This window comes from Arvicanthis niloticus, chromosome 3 (assembly GCF_011762505.2).
Source record: "Arvicanthis niloticus isolate mArvNil1 chromosome 3, mArvNil1.pat.X, whole genome shotgun sequence".
Lineage (NCBI taxonomy): Eukaryota > Metazoa > Chordata > Mammalia > Rodentia > Muridae > Arvicanthis > Arvicanthis niloticus.
Genome location: NC_047660.1, coordinates 81331189 through 81350754, shown reverse-complemented (window position 1 = coordinate 81350754; position 19566 = coordinate 81331189). Strand labels below are relative to the sequence as shown.

Below are 19566 nucleotides of genomic sequence, written 5' to 3'. Positions count from 1 at the left end.
AATGCCAAATCCGAAGAGCATCTGTGACTCTGACTTCTGCTTTGCCCAACATTTTTATTGGCATATGTATATGTGCATATGGCATGTATATGATTGTTTGCACAAGTGTGGGTACATATGTGTGTTCAATATGTGTGTGCATGTGTAAATGCTTGTGGAGGCCTGAAGTTGATCTTGGGAGACATCTTCAATCACTCTCTTCTTTATTTATGGAGACAGGTTTTTCTCTGGATCTGGATCTCCCCATTTCTAGATATTCTCTCTAGCCGGTCTGCTCCTAAGATCCTGTTTCTCTCTCCTTAGTGCCAGTATTATAGATGGCATCCATGTTGGCCAGCTTTCCAAGGGTCCTGGGGACCTGAACTCTAGTCTCCATGTTTGCTCCACAAGCACTCTATCCACTGAATCATCTCCCAGACCCTTTATGACCCAGATTTTAGGCCAAGCAAGAATCAAAGATAATCTGTAGAGTATTAAAATCTGTGAAAGTTAAAGACTTCAGTTTCAGCTTGAAGCATATAAGATTTTATCTCACACAGTTGTTTTTCAGAGCCCAGTTCTGTACCTATGTAGTGGAAAGCAAGACACCCTGGTTCCTGGCTGTGTGATCTTGCTATCTCTGGCTATCTTATCTCCAACTTCCTATTCTCCTTTGCTGAGGGTGAGCATTGCAGAAGCCTCGGAATCCATTTTTCGTGTTTGATCAGCAAAGTTCCCCTCAGAAGATAGCATGTGCCTGTCACTCTGCTCAGAAGAGGCCATCTGGAGAAGATTGTATTCTCCTTCCCTTCCAGCTCCAGCTCCGTGTGCCTTGGAGGGAAAAGGTAGACTGGGTTATTTCACATCCAGTAATGGACACATCAAATTACTTCCCTCTGTCCAACTCCCTTTCCAATGATAGTCTCATTCATTACATCCATTTTTGACCCATCTCTGCTTCTTGGCCACCACTATGTTTTTCTCTATTGAAGTGTTTCCTTCCTCAGGCTTTTTTGGCCCCAGGCAAACCCACCAGCCCCAGCAACTCTATACCATGATGTCAGCCTGGCTGTGGGGTCCAGCAGAATAGAGGTGTGTTTTATGAAGTTCAGCCATGCACTCTGGGCCATAAATACACGCCGTACACATAAATGTACAGCTAACACTGCCCAGGCCCCTTCAAGCCACCATGTTAATAAGCAGACAGTAAGTCTTTAAAATATAGAAAAGCAGTTAATCTTTCCGCTGGTAAACACATTGTAGGGGGTGGCTTTTCTCTGCTTCGGGGCAGCTACATACAGGATGCCATCTTCTAGGATTTAAGAACAAAATGGAGACATTTGCTATGGGGCTTTATGGCAATTGTATTTAAAACCTTTGTTTGTCCTTAAGTATTTGTATCCAGTGAGCTTATGTGAAAACCTCTCCCCCACAAAGCACTCCAGCCCTAATAGTTCAGTGCAAGATGGGTAGTTTGCTGCCCACAGCAGTGGAGCTTCCACTAGAGCCTAGAAGATTTGTAACTTTGGTTTGACCAAGTTTCAGCCCTAGTCTTATTAGGAAGGGACTCAGCCTCATGCTTCTCATTTTGAAAAGTAGGAAGTGCTGATTTATTCCTATGGCTGCCATAAGTGTCCGCTTATGCTCTGAGTTCTAGGGGTTATTTTTTTGTAAAATGAAAATGTCTGTGCACCTTGCTCCTATCATAGCGCTTCGCCTCATAAATGCTTTAAGAACATATTTATACACTCTGCTTTTAAAGACGGCTCAGGTTAAGTCACTGTTGACAGTTATTGTGCCTGGGTAATTATTCTCCATCCTTTGCCGTCAGACTGCAACAGTCTCTGGTCATTTATTATGTTCCATCCTATGTATTAGTCACATAATTGGAGCTTACAGACATGTGTCTTGATCAGTGCCTGCTCTATACACAAATGCTAAGTATTTGACAGTTATCCAGGAAGTTACAGAATAGTATGATACACAAACCAATTAAGAGACCCAGAACTATGCTTACTAGATTCAATAAAAAGGACCCCCAAGCAGAAATGGAAGGCTAGGAAACTTCCTTACCTGTCCTCTTTAAACTGCAAGGTTCACATAGTCTCTGCTGATTTGCATCTCCCCCTTCCTTGTCTTTGCTCACCTCCTCTCTCCCTGGCTGATGGACTGACAAGGAGAATCATAGAGTTAGGGACTAGGGAAGGAGGCTCATCATCAGAAACGGATGCAAGGGCGAGCTGGCCTGCCTATCATAACCTGCTAAATGGCTGTGGTACCTGCGAGTCAGGTGGAGAAGGAGCATTATTCATGGCTCGATTGAAGGATGACACAGATCAGCCCAGAGGCAATGGGGCCTGTGCATTACGAGTATTTCATCTCACTTGATCTTCATCCTTCCTGTCAGGGGGAGCACACTTCATCTAGTCATCCATTCTTTATTTTGTTCAGCTCCGTGCACTATACTTGGTTTTTAAATCATTGCTCACTCACTGATTTGTTATACGTACCTAGTACACATGTTGGGTCTCATCTCATTTATTATTCTTGTTCTCTATAGTAGAATTAAGTATTCTTGAGTGTTCCTACTTTATGTGTAGCTTAACATTAGCTTCCCACTGGTGATGTTTAAATGTATGTTCACGACAGTAAACAGTTTCCTCCTGCCCTTTCCTTGATACCATGTAAACCACAGAGGGAACACACTGGTGCCTACCCAGATATTGGTGGACATTCAAGTAGGTTCCAGTCTTTTCCTTTCAAGAAACAATGCTACTAAAGGCTTCTCTAGACACCAGACTTTTAGAGCTTTTCTCAGGAAGTACTAAACAGTATCTAAATAGATTCCACTATTACAAATGTTTCATGCTGGTTTTAAAATTTCACTTTCAAGACCGAGAACAATGCCTCAGTGGTTAAAAGCACTGACTGCTCTTCTAAAGGCCCCAGGCTCAATACCTAGTACCCATATGGCAGTTATTAACTGTCTATAATTCCAGTTCTAAGGGATCTGATACCTTATTCTGGCTTCCATGGGTAATGTGTGTGTGTGTGTGTGTGTGTACACACACACACACACACATATATATGTATATATAGGCAAAACACTCATACTGATTAACATAAAATAAACATCTGAAAGCTTCCTTTTCTAGGAGTGATCTAGAATTCTATACACATCTACAAACCTCTCTACCTTTATATTTCTTCAGATTTTGTGTCACCCAGAGAAAGATGGGTTTCATTATCCTTGCTTCCTTTAAAGTTGTATTTCTCTGACCTTCAGTAACTTTACAACTCTCCCTACATATCTGCTGTTCTCTCCTGACTCAAAGACTTACTCTTGGGTAGGGCAAATTTCTTCCCTGCTCTTTCTATAAAACCTGTTTTTCCTTCAGTTTTCCAAATGGCTTTTAATATTACAGTCACCTCTGAATTGTCACCTCAGCCTCTGTGTAAGATCCCTTTTGGGCTTTGGTTTAGATTGCTTTGAATAGCAAAGTTAATTTAGGGGCATAGATTCAGACTCCGTTCCACAATAGTGTGCCTCCTTCCAGTTTTAGGTTGTCTGTTTATGTTCTGCAGGGTCCATCCTTTTCTTCATGAAAGCACACATTTTCCTGAGGGTACTCTTGGGCCTTCACAGTGATTATCAGCCCTATCAATGGGTCTTTCATTCTGAAATGTGTTCCATTGCTTATTGCCAATGTGAGGTTATACTTTTATGTGAGGACGATCTAACCAGTCAACTGGCTGGGTTCTTTTATTAGTTCCAGTGGCTGGTCAGTGGGTTCGTGTGGGTTTCCTAAGAACACAGCCAGATCTGTTCTGTGGGTAATGTGGCGGCTCTCACTTGGGGGTCAATTCCCGAAGAGCATTTCAGTTTTGTTCACTGCAACTGGTCTGTTCCTGTGTTTAATAGCTTGGCCAGATGGAGAGAATTTGTGCTTGACTCCCCAAGGTGTGTTTTCTCTATGTTCCACATTGTTTGCAGGGGAGTTCATCATGGTCGTTGAAGATGTTTTACTGGCTCTGTTATCCTTTAGACTTCTGTGTTATCCTGTGACTTCTGTGTTCAGGAGTGTCAAAAGTTGATCTGTGTTAAGACTGCTTTAATCCACTGTCCAATACTGTCTGTGGCTTGTCCTCAGCACTCTGTTTGCTCTTTAGGCTTCTGCTTTCAATATTTTAAGTTCAGTCATGGAGTCAACACATACTGAACTAGAATCTCTGTCCCAGACTCAGTGCTAGAACCTGGAGATGAGGGAAGCTACAGATACTCAGATATAGCCTGGTTTTCATGAAAATTGTACTTTACTGCAGAGAAGGAGGAAGCTGGGAAAATGAGAAGGCAAGGGAAAGGCAGAAGTCACTGCTCCTTGGCAGCCACTATTGCATTTGTGGTAGGAAAAAGTAGAGTCAGTTTAGAGTGAATTTGTATAAGAAAGGGAGAGTGGAGAGAATGGGAGAGGGAGGGAGAGAAAGGGAATCTATTGTCTACAGGTAGACAATAAAGACACCACCAGTAGCTGAAGGCACAGTTTAAGTGGAGTGGCCCTGAAGGGGAATTGTGGTGCATGCCTGTGGATGAAGCAGGACTGGGTGATGGACACAGGAGATGATGAATTTGAGGCTCACCTGCCTGCTGTGCTCATGAGTTACACCCTTGCAGCAGCCTAAGCAGTAAGCTTTGGAGAGGAACCCAGAAACTCAGCCCCACGGGAAAGGGAAGAGCAGGACAGGGCCACAGATGTAAGGTCATGTGTAGATGGTATATAAATGTTATTTTCTAACTCTATTAGTTATTAATATGATCTGGCCAGACTGCCAGTAATCAAGGCAGAGTCCTATAGATCCTTTTAAATCAGCCTTAGCTCAATTACTAGACTATTTCCCCTAATAGATTTTTCTATGTGCTAGACTGTTAATTCCTCATCTGGACTCCCCAAGTACTTGTTGTTTAAGTTTCATCCTCAGGATCTTCTGGCCATGTGCTTATGATCCATCTAGCATCATGGCAACCTTCTCCTCTTCCCTTTCTTCTCTTTCTTCCTCCTTCTCCTTTCTCACAGTCCCTACCTATGACCCCAGACCAGTAACTGAAACTCCACCTTCCTCTTTTCTTCCCAGCAATTAGCTATAGCCACTTTTCTTTAACCACCAGCTTTAAATTTGGGCTCAATGTTTACACAACAAAGACTGGTGTAGACAAGAATTCACCCATGTGGGGGCAACCAGATCTTGGTGTACAGAATTTAACATTTGAATATGTAACAAAACCAGACCAACCCCCCAACAGTCGTGCTTTCATTTTTATTTTTCCCGTTTCATAGATCAATAATTTTATCTCCCCTTCCTTTTTTTTTTTTTTTTTGAACATACAACACAAATTTGATCCCATCTCAAACTCTGGAGTGTAGGTGAAATCTGTTAGCTTACTCCTGTGTTTGTTTTGCTTTGTCTTTCAATTCTTTTGCCATTCACCCCTGGCTATGTTCTACAGTTGAAAAATAGATATGTCTTTTGTCACCAATGTTTGCGAATCTTGAATCTGATGTAGTACAGACCTAAAGAGTTCCTACTCCACAGTTAAGTCATGGCCTCAGACAACAGTCCAGGTTACCTTACATGGATAGTTGGTTTTCAAAACATCAGAAATCCACAGAATTGACATGACAAACATTTCTGTATTAATGTTCATTTTGATTAGAGACCTGTCTGCTCCTGACAGCTTCCTATATTGAATTCTAAGAAGAAATTGAGCATCTTTGGAGTTACTCCAGTTGTGGTAAGCCACTAGACAAGAATTGCCTCTCCCCATCTACAGACAAATTACTGTCCAGAAAAGGACACACTTGCAGAATAGTCAACTGATTATATCTGCCTAGACAGAGTAATCAGCCCTTAATAATTCTGCAGCACTAAGGTCTGTCAGATGATCCTGGGCCAGAAGGCGGAAGAACAGATGCTCCAACGTTTTGAAGTAGAGGGAGTGTCCAGGTGTTCAGAGGTCTCTATAAATTGGCAAGGTTTTAGAAGCTATGTTTTGTGCTTCCCACAATTATAGTTAACTCAGTCATTCTGGATTTCTGACGGGGTTGAAAACTTATAGCCTCATAGCCAATCCTGGCTATTTACCATGAGAGAAAAGATTTGAGTGGATAGTCATCAGCTGACATTCATCCTAAAGCCAGGTTCAGAACTAAATGTTTTAGTTAGGATAGATGACAGAGGTTCTGGTTAGTCAACAAAATGATGGACTGGGTATTAGGACTATCTTGTACCTCACTGGTACAAATTGGCATAATTATGCTCTAATTGTATTTTGAGAGAAAAGTTTCATTTTAACAGGAAGGGTGATGTGTAGGAGGAGCTAAGGTGGGAGGAGTACTGAGAGGAAGAGAAGGAGTAAGAAGAGGAGGAGAAGAAGGAGAGGAGAAGCTAGGTGATGAAAGAGAGAAAGAGGGGGAGACAGGGAGGCAGATGTTCACATGTCTCCACCAGTCAAAGATAGTTGATATATCTAGGTTGAGTAGTGGATTACACCTCTGATTGAACAATACCAAACTTATAAAGCCTATGATTAACATTTTTTAAAAAAAAAATGTATAAATGCAAAAAGGAAAAGGGGGCATGGGATAGGGATTTTTAAAGGGGGGAATGGGGAAAGGGGATGGCATCTGAAGTGTAAATAAAATATCTAATAAAAAAAAAGTCATGGCCTCATCCCTCTTGCTATTTCTGCCCCTCTGGGTTTGTTTTTTTTTTTTTTCCCACCACATATACAGGGACTTATCTTGTTAGTGGCTCATGACATTTTCCAGTAGGAACAGTTTGATTTGTTCTATTTTAATGATGGCTTGCTCTGAATAATTGCATGGTAGCTTTACTAACCTGCCCCTGTCAACCTGCCCCTGTCCTATTCACAGAATTTATTTATTTTTCCTGCTGGTACTTCTCATTAAGACTGACTTAGGAGTCACTGCTTTTTAATATGTGACTCTAACAACTTCACATTCAATGTGACTGCAGTGATTTTAGACTCATAGGTCTATGTGTTTATTAAATACTATCGTGAACTGACCTGATCTGTATTTCACATCCCTTTGGTCATTATTCCCGAAGGCTTAAACTTAAATATCTAGTGACTATTTTCTTCTGGACTTAGATATGACTTTGGCATTCAGCTCATTCACAAGTCTCCCTTTATCCTGTCTACTGTGAAGCTGAGTCAATCCTCATCCAGTTGAAAATTATTTGCTATCAAGCGTCTTTCTCAGCCTTGCTTTCTGTTGCTTGAGAATTTGATACATGTGTATCATGTGCTCCTTTTTAGATTCTACTGGGTCCAATCTATGTGTTTATGGATATAGGGCCATCTAATGGGATATGGGAAGCCTGTAAGGGGCCACACCCTTGAAGATAACTGATGTTCCCAAAGCCTATAAATTGTCAACAGCTCCTCAGGTAGGGATGGGACTTTATGAACCCCTCCCCAACCCATTCTATAATGTGAGCTGGCTTGATCTTACACAGGACCTAGGCATACAGTCACAGCCGCTTTGTAAGATAGCAACGTGCTTTAAAGTCCTGTTCACTTCACATATTTTTAATTATTTGGACAGGGGTTTCATCTTGTAGCTACAATCTTCTGTATTGCATATCTTCTTTTTAAATATCTCCTTTTGTTTTTCCTTTTTGAGCAAATTGACTCCATGATTATGACCTTATGTGAGTGACTAATTCTAGTCAAAGAAAGGCCTGTCTTCAGTGTTCAATTTTTGTAACTCTTACTTGGTACTAATGATTTTATCTGTCTTATTATTTTGGTACTATACTAGGTTAAAGCTTGCTGAAATAAACACATACTTTTGTGTCTTAGAACACATTAGATGATAGCTCTATATTATTTTGAGTTTCTTCTCAACAAACTGACTACTTTCACATATGCCAAATATTATTAGTGCTAAGGAAAGACAAATGGTCAGATGTGGAGAAATCTGAATCTCATAGAATTTTTAGCCAAGTCTTAATTCGTAGCTTATAATCACAATAGGGAAATGGCATTCTAGTGTCAGTTTCAACACTGCCTGTCCACTTTCCATTGGCAGAATATGGGTACACGTACAGTATTCTTCCGATGCTCTGTACCGTGGGTGTCTTGAAGACTCATGGCCTTTTAAGTTCTGCCGATTTTCTGTAATAGGCTATTATCCCTAATCTTTGCACTAAAAAGTGTTGACTGTTGAGTTTCCTCTCCAGCCACATTGTCCATAACTGTGATGAGCTGAAGTGAAGGCTCTTTTTCCACATTTGAGTTCAGAAATAGCTTGCCCAGATTTCCTTTTTACATTTATACAATCTATGATTTTCTATTAAAAGGGTTTATCTATTTTACTTCTTTTTGAAATATTTTTCTCTCTTCTAAATAAAATCTTTCTTGGATTACAGAAAACTAAGCCTTTCATAAAAGACTTAATACAGTACCTATCCTTCCAGGGTTGTCTTCTGGTTTTAATATTTGTTCAGTTTTGGTAAGCTCACCATGAATTTTGTTGTCAGTAAAGACTAAATGCATTGTATAATTTGGATAAAAGAAATGTATTTAAATTTTTGGAACCACATACAAGAGTCTGTGGGGTAGAAGTGCCTCCAAAGTAAATGGAAGTCTGAATTTAACATGGTGCTTCTAGCCTCATGGCAGTGGTGATATGGTCTAGACCTTGGAGTCCATTGGGTTAGTTATTCCTATATACTGGAGATCACGTGGTATAGTTAGGTTCCTTGCTGTGGAACACCCGGCCATATCCACAAAGTAACTGATAGGCAAGGCAGGTTACATATGTTAGGAAACATATGTAGCTGCGGTAAACTGACTGGTAATAGCCAGGCATTTGCTATGTCCAGTAGTTGTAAACATCAATAGTTAACCAGTAGTCAGTTGGTTGCATCTAGTTAGTATCTTTTCTTTCTTTTTTTTTTTCTAATAAGTTATATTGTTTTGGTTGGGGGACAATTTAAAATAAAGATGTTCTCTGGAAAGAAGTCCCTTCTGGTAGGTTTAAAATAGTGACTTGACAATCAAGAACCTAGAAGTTTTCTTTGCATTACACCAACATGAGAGAATTATTTTCTGGGATGGTAAAATTTGCAGTATATGAGCATGCTAGAGTCTTGTAAAGAGTGTAAATAAGAAGACAGGGTCATGATGCTTGAATGGGTGTGATAGCATCTTCTCTGAGACCAAGTTCAGCACAGGTTACTATATAGGGAAGAATACCAAGCAAATCTTCCACAACCGCTAAGTGGTCAACTCTATTTAGGGTGGTAAGAAATATACTTTAATAAGAAGAATCAGTAGAGGCATTGGAAGCACGGAGCATTTCGTTTCCTTGGTCAGCATAGTGGGAAATGAATGACAGTGGACACATCATCAGGAGATGAGGCACCTGTGAAGTAAGACATCCTGGGAGGTCAAGAGTTTAGCCATTGAAGACTGACAGGGTCTTTCTCAGGGAAGTTGAGAGAATTTCGCCCAAGCTGTCTCTTTCAGTAGAGAAAATGACCCACTTTTAACCCCCCCCCCACACTTGTTAAATCTGTTGTTTTTCAAAAGCTCATCATGGAAAGAGCCCAAATTCCAGTGTTAAGGACATTTTGATCTGTTTCTCAATCAGTGCATGTCCACAAGCCAGCCCCAAGGCTAGGAGATGCTCTTTTGCAGAATTTTCAGAGGCTACCCTAGGAAGTCCCATAAAGAGAAATTAACAAAACCAAAAATGATCAAAAGCAGTTCATGTTTTCAAGAGTTTTGAACCAAGACACACTTGTTTTTTCTACAGTAATGCCAGTCCTTACTTGGAAAACTTGTTGGTAAAATGAGTTTGGTTATGTCTGAAAATTCTGTTTCAGAGTAGAAGACTGGGTGGTCCTAGAAATGAGAATACCCTTGTCTAAAGACCATTCAAAATTGACAAAGAAATGTTTTTTTCTATCCTTCATTTAATATTAGAATATAATTAATAGCATATAATAACAAGAACTGTCAGGTTTCCAAAACTCTCATATAACTTCGGAACACATTAATAATTTACTTAACTAAATATAGATGTACTATGTGTCTTTTGAATGCCAGAGTTCCATGGAAATCCAAAAGTTAACTTCATACCAAAAAAGGATTAAGTCTGGAATTTTTTAAGCACGTAAATGTTTTAAATATTTAGCTGAGTAGGGTCATTATAAAATAAAACCAAGGTAATAAAATGCAAAAATCACTTGAAAAAAACAGGTTTACTACAGTATAATTGATAGGCATTTAAAGTGTGCCACCTGACAATTCTGACACAGTTCTATATGGCAGGGAACTGTAGCCGAAATAAACCTGGTAAGCTTGCCCATCACTCTGAGAGTGTTCCATGTCCCTTGGAATTACTTCCTTCATTCTCTTCCCAGCGCCTGTCTCCCATGAAAACCACTGCTCTGTAATTTGTCTGTAGAGATTCATTTGCATTTTATAGGATTTGTCATTAAGAGAACAATGCAAGCTGTGTATTAATATCCCTTTGTCTCATTTCTATCACCCTGCACAATTACTTTGAGATTCATCAATGTCAGAGTTTGTAATGAGAAATGTCCCATTGTGTAAATACTTCACAATTGATTTTTTACACTTCTCTCTAGTTTATTTTTAGTAAGACATATTATTTGTACATCTTTGTGGGGGTATATTATGGTAATTCAACACATGTATACAATATTTAATAATCAAATCAGGGCACAAGCATTTCCATCTCTTCAGCATTAATCATGGTGTGTGCTGGAAATGTAACACTCGTAGCATTTGAAGCACGTAGATTGCTTCATCATATAGTGGCCCACTGTGAACAGCTCCTTCCATCCCCCAGTCCTTTACACATTTCTGTCTCTAGAGACCACTATCCCATTCCTTCTTCTACAAGCCTGACTTAGTTTCCACAAATGGAGAACATGTGGGGTGTTTTGGGGGTCTTTTTTTTTTTTTTTTACTTATTTCATGTGTTATAATAGCCTCCAGTTCTATCAGTGTTGCTACAAATGACACAGTTCCATTCTGCAGCTGAGTGATGTTCTGTGCTAGTTTTCCCATGTATATGTGGCATGTATGCATGTGTGTGTGTAAAGATGTTTACACCCATGTGTGTAAGCTAGAGATAGAATTTAAGATGCCTTCTACTATTACTGCTTCAGAAGGCCTAGTTGCCCAAGGAGCCCCCATGATGGTCCTGTGTCTCTTCCCACCAAGGACTGAGGGGCCATACTATCATGGTTTGCCTTTATGTAGGTGCTGGGATCAAGTCATTGTGCCTGCTTAGCAAGTAGTTTACGCAGCAAGCCATCTTGCCAGTTATTGATATTTTATTTTCAATATGTATTGTTTTTTATCTATTCATCTAAAGGACATCTACTTTGAGTCTATATCTTAACTGAATCAAACTGCAAAAGTATTTTAGAATAATTATTCCATTATTTGAATATATATGCAGATTTAGAATAGTTGAATATATAATAGTTTTATATTTAGAGGTTTTGTTGTTTTGTTTTGCTTGTTTTGGTTTTTGAGAAAACTCTACATTGCTTTCTATGATGGCCATAATGATTCTCACTAACAGTATATGAGAGGTCCTTTTCTCAGCATTCACTGGACTGTCTTATTTTTGTTGTGGTTGTTATAATACCCACTCTAAATGGGGTACAATGATTCTCACAATGGTTTGCATTTGCTTTTATTTTTCCCTACTGGAGATCAAGTTCAGCACTATATACATGTTTGTTTAGCCATTTACTACTAGGGTACATCCCAGTGTACTGTGATTTGTGTTTGCATTTTACAAATGAATGAGACTGGGCATATTTCTATGCCCTTGTTGGCTCCTTGTAAGATTTCTTTTGAGGAATGAATGTCTATTTAGTTCTTTTTACTGATTGTTGGATCTTATCTTATTATTCTAATCATGTGTATATGTGTCATGGGAGCATTATCCACATGAACGCAGGTGCCCTTGGAAGCCAGAAGAGGCTGTTAGATCCCCTGGCATTGGAGTTACTGCTGGTTGTGAACCTGAGTCTTCTGCAAGAACAGTAAATGCTTTTAACTGATAAATCATCCCCCTAGTCTCTGTTTACTGTCATTTTAAAATCAGATATTATGATGCTTTGAGCTTTGTGTATATGAGGGGTTATTAAGTTGCTTTTTTCTTCATGTATTTTATTTTTAAAAAATATTTTTATATTTTGAGAATTTTATCCAATGTGCTTCATTTCTTCTCTCCAACTTACCTCAACTCTACCACAACACCACCTTTCAACTTCAAATCTTCTTCTCCTTCTCCTTTTCCTTCTTCTTCATCTTCTTCTTTTTAAATTCTACTACATCCCATTAGTTCTCTTAGTTGCCATAGCTACATAGGTGCGGGATCATCCTCTGGAGCATGGAAAACCTACCAATTGCAATACTGTAAAGAAAACTGACTGACTCTCCATCTCCCAGCCATAGTAGTATTCATTCAGTAGTGGGACCTAATGAATCCCTCCCTCTTCCATGCTGAAATTTTGGGTGGATTGATCTTGTGCTGAACTCATGAGCACAACAACTATGTCATTGTGTTCTAAAGGCAGCATGTCACAGCATTCTTCTATGTCTTCTGTCATTTACTCTCTTTTTATTCCCTTTTTAAAAATTTCCTGGTGGCTTGGACATTAATACTGATGTCCTCTTTAGAGCTGTGCATTCAGCCATTAACTTTCAGAATTTAGACAAGTAGGAAATCTCCACTACAAAAAAAAAAAAAAAAAAAAAAAAAAAAAAAAAAAGAATCTTTGCTACCAGCCTTGAGAGCAGCCACTACTGTGGATAGATAGATAGATAGATAGATAGACAGACAGACAGACAGACAGACACACACACACACACACACACACACACACACACAGGTGTTTGCATACAAATTCTTAGTATCTTGTGTTATGTTCTTCTTTTGCCTGATTTTGAGTCTTTACTATGATTAATATATTTACTGATTTTTATGTACCTGTTATGATATTTTTTGCTGATGCCTTTGTGATGACCACATTTATTAATCTGAATATATTCAACCATCTATAAATCCCTAGGATGATTTTCTGAGCCATGATATTTGACATTTTGACAAGCTAGGGAACTTGGTTTGCTTGTATTTTATTGAGAAATTTAGCATTTGTTTTCATCACTGATAGCAGTATATATTTTGTATATTCTTCCTTGTTTGGGTATCAGGGAATAGTGATCTAATAAAGATTATGATAGAATTCTTTCCATCTCAACTTTTGGAATAGATTTAAAAAGAATTAAAATTAGCCTTTCCTTAGGTATTTCTGCTTGGGATCATCAGTATATATAAAATAATATCTAATAAACTTACTACTGCCTTGTTTCAAAGGAATGTGATTCAAACTATGGATTTATTTATTAGGTTTTAGATAATTAATGGTGGATTACTCATAATACACATCTCTAACACTAGTCTGGCTACGACCCCTTTGCTACTATTCTTTGCAGGATAATTTTTGTCCTCCTTTGGATGTGTCATAGTAGTGTATTTGTGTTGATCTCTGTACAGTTTTTATAACTGGCTTTCTTACCAGTTTTACTAAACAGCTTTTCTGAGTTATAGATTCTTTGAATTTTTATAGGAGAGATGAAAAGTATTCTGTGGTATTCCTCCAGCTTCAGGTGATCTCAGCATTGTCTGTCTCCCTATCTAACCTTGCCTGCAGCAGTTCTTGAAGGTAGTTACTTGACTTGGTGCTGGAGGAAGCCTCGTGGCAATAGGTGCCACATCTCTGTGGAGTGGGCTCTGGAGAGGTCTGTTCTTTGGTCTCTCTGAGAAAGAGATGCCAGGTATTGTAGTACCAACTATCATAGTCTGAGACCTTCTCCAAGATTCTGAAGAAAAATTTGAGAGATGATTGGGTCTGTGCTACCTACAACAAGAGTGAGATGGAATGAGCTTATGACCTACTGGCATCTGTAGCACTGGTAATTGTGGACCATGGTTATATAGTATGAGAGGGATCCTGCCCAGGCTCCATTAGGAAATAATGAATGCTGGGGACTATAACACCCTTACCTGCTTAAAAAAGCATCAGAAACCAGTTAGTACCCTAAGTAGGAAAGCACAAGTGGAGAGCTTTCCTAGTTTCTGTAGGAAACACAGCGGGAGGATTTTGAGCTCTTAACTATGGCACCTATTCATCCTAAAGCTCAGCATGCTGAATGGCAGGCAGTCTTCCATCTATTGAGATTCACAGTAACTCAAGGCTTCTGATAGGATCATGGGTTCAGCTACTAGCCCCTACGATAAGATGGTATCTGTGGCTATTGGGTAAATCCTTATTTGCAGCAAAGCAGTTTCTTCTCCATTAGCCTCACAGATTTCATGCTTGCATGTGCCATGGAAGTCTCCTGCAGCTAGGACTCTGATATACTGCTGTAATTGGTACTTTCCTTTTGCCAACATAGCTGAAATGTGAGTTGCTGTGTTCTTTGAATTGTTTTTCCAACTCTCCTAGATTTTGGATGTCAGCTCTTCTTTGCTAATATTTAAACATTCTTTCTTTTGTTGCACTATGGTAGACTAGCCCCCAAGGCACCTCTCTGTAGCCATTTTGTTTTGTGAAAAAAAAGAAAGGTAGGTCAGAAGAGAATACATGAACATCACCTCCTGTAAGAAGCAGAACAGTGCTCTAGGGAAACTCATCTAACACCGATAAACCATCAGACGTACACCACTGTGCCTCAGATGTCGCTTTAATCCCTTGAAAAATCCTGTGATCCCCCAAGGCCCGTGGCTTTGCCAAAACCCTTTTACTCTCAGACATGTCACAGACCACCACACTCTTGTCTGTGTACTCTGCGCCTCTTTCTAGCATTGTAAATAGTTTTAGAATAAAGCTTTCCTTTTGTTTTTTGCTAATGTTCTGCTAGTCTTATACAAAATATGTCTCATTTTCTTCTCAAAGTCATTTATTTTCCTTCCTTTTAGTTAGTGGTCTTTAATCATATTTGAATTCTTATAATGCAATTATCTAGTATATAGGCATGGCAAAATATAGTTGTAGCAATTTTATATTGTTAAAACTAAAGTCCTAGGGTATACAGACTATGAAATCCATTTAGGTTATGTTTTCTTATAAATTAACTCTGGTGAATATTACTCAATTTACTATAACATAAACTTAAGATTATATATTTTATTTAAAAGATTTTGAAGATGTTTGGGTTTATTCTACATGGCTGTGGAAGGTGACAGAGCTCAAAACCTCCTATGTGTGTCCTCCTGGATGATCCAGTAGTATTTCTTGTGACCCAGAAATAAAGTGATATGGGAAATTTGACACCATTGTGTATCCTGAGGTTCCTTGCATATCCACAAAATCCAGTCAATTTTTAAGTGTATTTTTTCAGGCCAGAGAGGACAAGTACTGCTTACCCTGGCTTCTTTAGAAGCTGGCACTCATTATAATTCTATACCAAAAAGAGGAAATCTTAATGATTAAGAGAAAGACAGAAGAAACAGCAACTACAAATAATAGAGGAGCCATAGGGGAAAAAAAGCCAACCGATAATAAACAGAAGTTCCAACAAGTGTTTTTATTAGTAGACCCTAACATAATGTACTAAGAATAGGACTTATCAATCTAAAACAGGATGCCGGCCTCAGAAAAGACTTTCCAATATCCATTTGAGGAATCATCTCAGGCTGAGGTTTGGGAAACAGACAGTCCATGTTGATGTATGGCCACAATCCAAGGGACTGGCAAAAGTAGATACTCTCTGGAGGTCCATTTTAGGCACCAAAATTGCTGATATAAAATAATGTGCCTGCTTTAATAAAAATGAGAAGATAATTTATTCTAAACCAAATATGAATGACCATGGCCTGAAAACCAATTCAAGTCACCCTGAATGACATTTTCCACCATGGAGGAAGTTACATCAACTTTTGAGGTCACCTAACTAAACAAAAATAATAAGGAAATACATTTTCCAAATACCTTAGTGGGGGCATTTAATAAATGCAAGGTTTGTGATATGATCTTAGCATTCTTAACTTTGCTGTTAGAAGGAGTTGGGCCTCTTCTGAGCTGACCCAGACAGTATCTCTAATACTCACAAGAATGATAAAGTCAATACAATGTTAAGGAGAATGGCTATTAAAGTGACTAAGATAGACTATGATAATTTTAGCCCCCCCCCCCACCAAAATCTTTGTACACTCCTAATGGTCTAGTCATCCAAGACCAAGCACTTATCAAGATCTTTAACATCCATGAAGCTTCTTCCGACCACAGCAGGACAGTGACAATGATGCCATCAAACTCACCACAGTTTGGACTCATCACACCAGTTGGACTGGCTGTACTGACAGATATCAACATTTGGAGTTGTTATACTATCTTAGTTCTAAAATTAACATGCATTCTAGCACCTCTTCAGTGTCTAGCATCAGTTTCACTGAAAACATTCTCCTCTCTTCTGGGCAGATTATATAAAACAGAGTAGTACAGGAGTGATTCTAGGGAATGCACTGTCTGTGTCTCATTGACACACACCAGTCTTTGGGGAAAGGAAGGGAAGAACTCCTCCCAGAAGAAAAGAACAGAGTGAGATAATGCTTCAGGCTCTGGACTTACTCTTACCAAACTGGAAGGTGTTTGGCAGAAAAACAGGAAATAACTTGCTTCATTGTGAGAGTCCTGTGATCTAGGGAATGAAGCTAGATATGAAGAAGGTAAATTTTGAAAATTGAGGCAAAATCCCAGTCTCATCAAAATGAATGGTACTAACTTCAAGTGAATACAGCTGTTGTTTTCTCATTCCAGCTTAGTATTTTCCATTAAAGCACCTCATTGAAAAAGGGAACTTCCTGGGAAAGTTATCTCTGAACTTGGCTCCATAAAATATTACAGTTGTTCCCACACAGGAGGGAAGTGTTCTTATACATCTTTTCATTTGAGAGATGGTATAATGGTTGGTTTTAATTGTCAAGTGAACACAATTTGGAATCATTTGGGAAGAGAATGTCAATGCATGGTTGTCTAGATCAAATAGGCCTGTGGGCATGTCTTCACCTTGAGTATGTTAATTGGGGTAGAAAAATCTACCCACTGTGGGAGACATCATTCCCTAGGCAAAGGATCCTAAACTGTGTGAAAGTGGAGAAAAGGAGCTGTGCTAAGATTGCCTAAATTCACTGTTTAGTATTCCTAAATATGGATGCAATGTGACTAGCTGTCCCAAGCTTCCAAGCTGTGAGTTCCTTGCAAGGATGAACTGTAACCTGGGATTGAAGACAGATGGTAAATGACCTCTCACCATCTTGTTAACTCTTGTTCCCACAGGTCCTTTGTCATCCAGCAAATTCCAAGTAGCAATCTATTCATGGTGGTGGTGGACAGTAGCTGTCTCTGTGAGTCTGTGGCTCCTATCACCATGGCACCCATTGAAATCAGGTATATCCTTTTGTGTGTGGGTCTACCTACTATGGCTGCCACTGGTAAAGGGGAAGCAACTGTAAGTCAACTGGAGGGAGACATGTCATAGAGGGAAAGATTCCATCCTTTACATGTATACAGAAGGAAGTAGTTAAGCTACTTCAGTGCCAAGGTTTGACCCCTGAAATTCAGAGTGAGATAAGTCATTGTCAGATGCTCGCCTTAACTACAGTCAACATAATGAATCCCTTAAGTGTGAACGTTTAAAGGCTCAGAAGATCAGACGACGTCCGGAATCCTGCCACGGCTTCCATCCTGAGGCAAGTCTGAGAACCATTACAATTTTCTTTTCCCATCAGATTCACAATGAGTACCTCATAGTGACCAAGAACTGCAGCTCAAACCTTGACTCAGGAAATAAAAAAAAGGGATACACAGCAGCTAGTAGTTCAGGACACTCAGCCCATCTGTGCCTTATTTCATCTCTGCTTAGTAATCATTTCCTTTGGTGTCCATATATATATGTTAGATCTTTTACTGTTTTTCTTATTTTAGATGTGTTGCAATTTGATCATGCACAAGGCAGCTCTATCATGGTTTATTTATCTTAAATGGAAGATAAAGTGAATTCTCACTGCTTACTTCAGATAGCTTTTTGTTTACAAGAAATTCACATAAAGAAAGTGGCAATTTTAGTATCACATGATCACTTCTGATGGAGCCAAATGATAAGCCAGAGCCGGGCTGTCCGGTCTTTTGACACTTCAATATACTGTTCTCTCTAAACTTGTGGGCCTGCACTCACTGCTGTCCTGGAAGGTGTGTGGGGCATCAGGTTAGACACACCTGCATCCAAACCCCTGAATTGTCACACTTATGATGATAAGTGCAGAATTAAGCCCACTCCTGACAAATGTGAGTTTGCATTCATTCTACAGTGACACCATTTTAAACCAAGAAAAATAAGTTTGTAAATGAACTCCACTTCTACCACTATACAAAGTAGAAAGCTTACCTAGATCCATAACTGTAGCAAGGTTTAATGCCTACTGTTGAAAAGTGTCACCTCAGCCTTCATGTCTGTGCATGTTCAAATAACACATAATTATAATGTGCTATAGGCTATCCAGTTTCTAAGATGTTAAAAGTCAGTATACTATCTACAATACTACAATAAGTACTGTCACTATTTCATTTATAATAAATTACAGTTTGTTAAGAATTTTTATTTCTATACTCAAAGGGGAAATTGATAGCAACATGTTGTATGTATCACATATAAGGTGAAGAAAGCATTTTTAATATTTCAATGAGCCTAGCCGAATGTCACTAAACAAATATAAACAATTTGAATTAAAATCAGGAATTGAGCTAGGTATGGTAGCTACACCTATACTGCAGAACCTTCGAGGCAGAGGCAGGAAGAGAGCAGGGTCAAGGCCAAACTTAGGAATGGAGTGAGACCCTGTCTCAAAATGAATAACTTTTAGGAACTGCATACTTGGACAACTAGACAATTAAAATAAAAGTTACTAAAATTAACAAGATTTTTTTTGACAATTGGATATAAGATAAACATATAAAAATAGTAGCTTCTCTTTCTTAGAAAAATGAGATAGGGTCAGTGTAATCAGAAAGTAACTTTATAAGAAAACAGTTAAGAAAAGAATATATATAGATTAGTCTTACATGCCAAAATAGTAGCCTCATGAATAGCTAGAAGTTAGAAAGATGCCATATTGCCTATGGCTAGAATCTATGGAACAGACCCATTTAACTGTTTTAAATGTTTGACCTAACTAGATAAAATATAGCAAAGCCAGTAGCAACTTTAAAGAATTTAAATGATACTTATTAGTAATAGCCCAAGGTTATTAAAGTAACGAAAGGTAGAGACACCCAGCTCTAATCCATAGGCAAAACCAGTCTCAAACTTTGCATCCTTCCTCTGGGCCCCTTTCCAGAGGCACAGGCGAATACCACTGAATGCTAGAGACTTATATGTAGAAGCTTTGGGCAAAGTAAAGAAGAGTTGAGAAAATAAATGCCCATTAATAAGAAAACAGCCAAAGAGAA

At 38.9% G+C, this 19566-nt stretch overlaps 1 protein-coding gene and 1 long non-coding RNA gene across 3 annotated transcripts in view; one reads left to right on the top strand and one right to left on the bottom strand.

The window, feature by feature from the left end:
• LOC143441762 (uncharacterized) overlaps positions 1 to 19566 on the bottom strand; it is a 238398-nt gene that overhangs the window by 12564 nt on the left and 206268 nt on the right. The window contains exons 5-6 of the long non-coding RNA XR_013109431.1: positions 2053 to 2148; positions 566 to 810 (exon numbers count right to left, since the gene is read on the bottom strand). This is a non-coding gene — a long non-coding RNA (uncharacterized LOC143441762). The remainder of the gene's footprint in view (positions 1 to 565; positions 811 to 2052; positions 2149 to 19566) is intronic.
• Positions 1 to 19566, top strand: part of Cacna2d3 (calcium voltage-gated channel auxiliary subunit alpha2delta 3) — an 800506-nt gene that overhangs the window by 779704 nt on the left and 1236 nt on the right. For both annotated transcript variants that reach the window (XM_076931312.1, XM_076931311.1), the window contains 2 exons: positions 17398 to 17513; positions 17731 to 17810. In XM_076931312.1, the coding sequence (XP_076787427.1) occupies positions 17398 to 17513; positions 17731 to 17810 (196 nt within the window). The remainder of the gene's footprint in view (positions 1 to 17397; positions 17514 to 17730; positions 17811 to 19566) is intronic.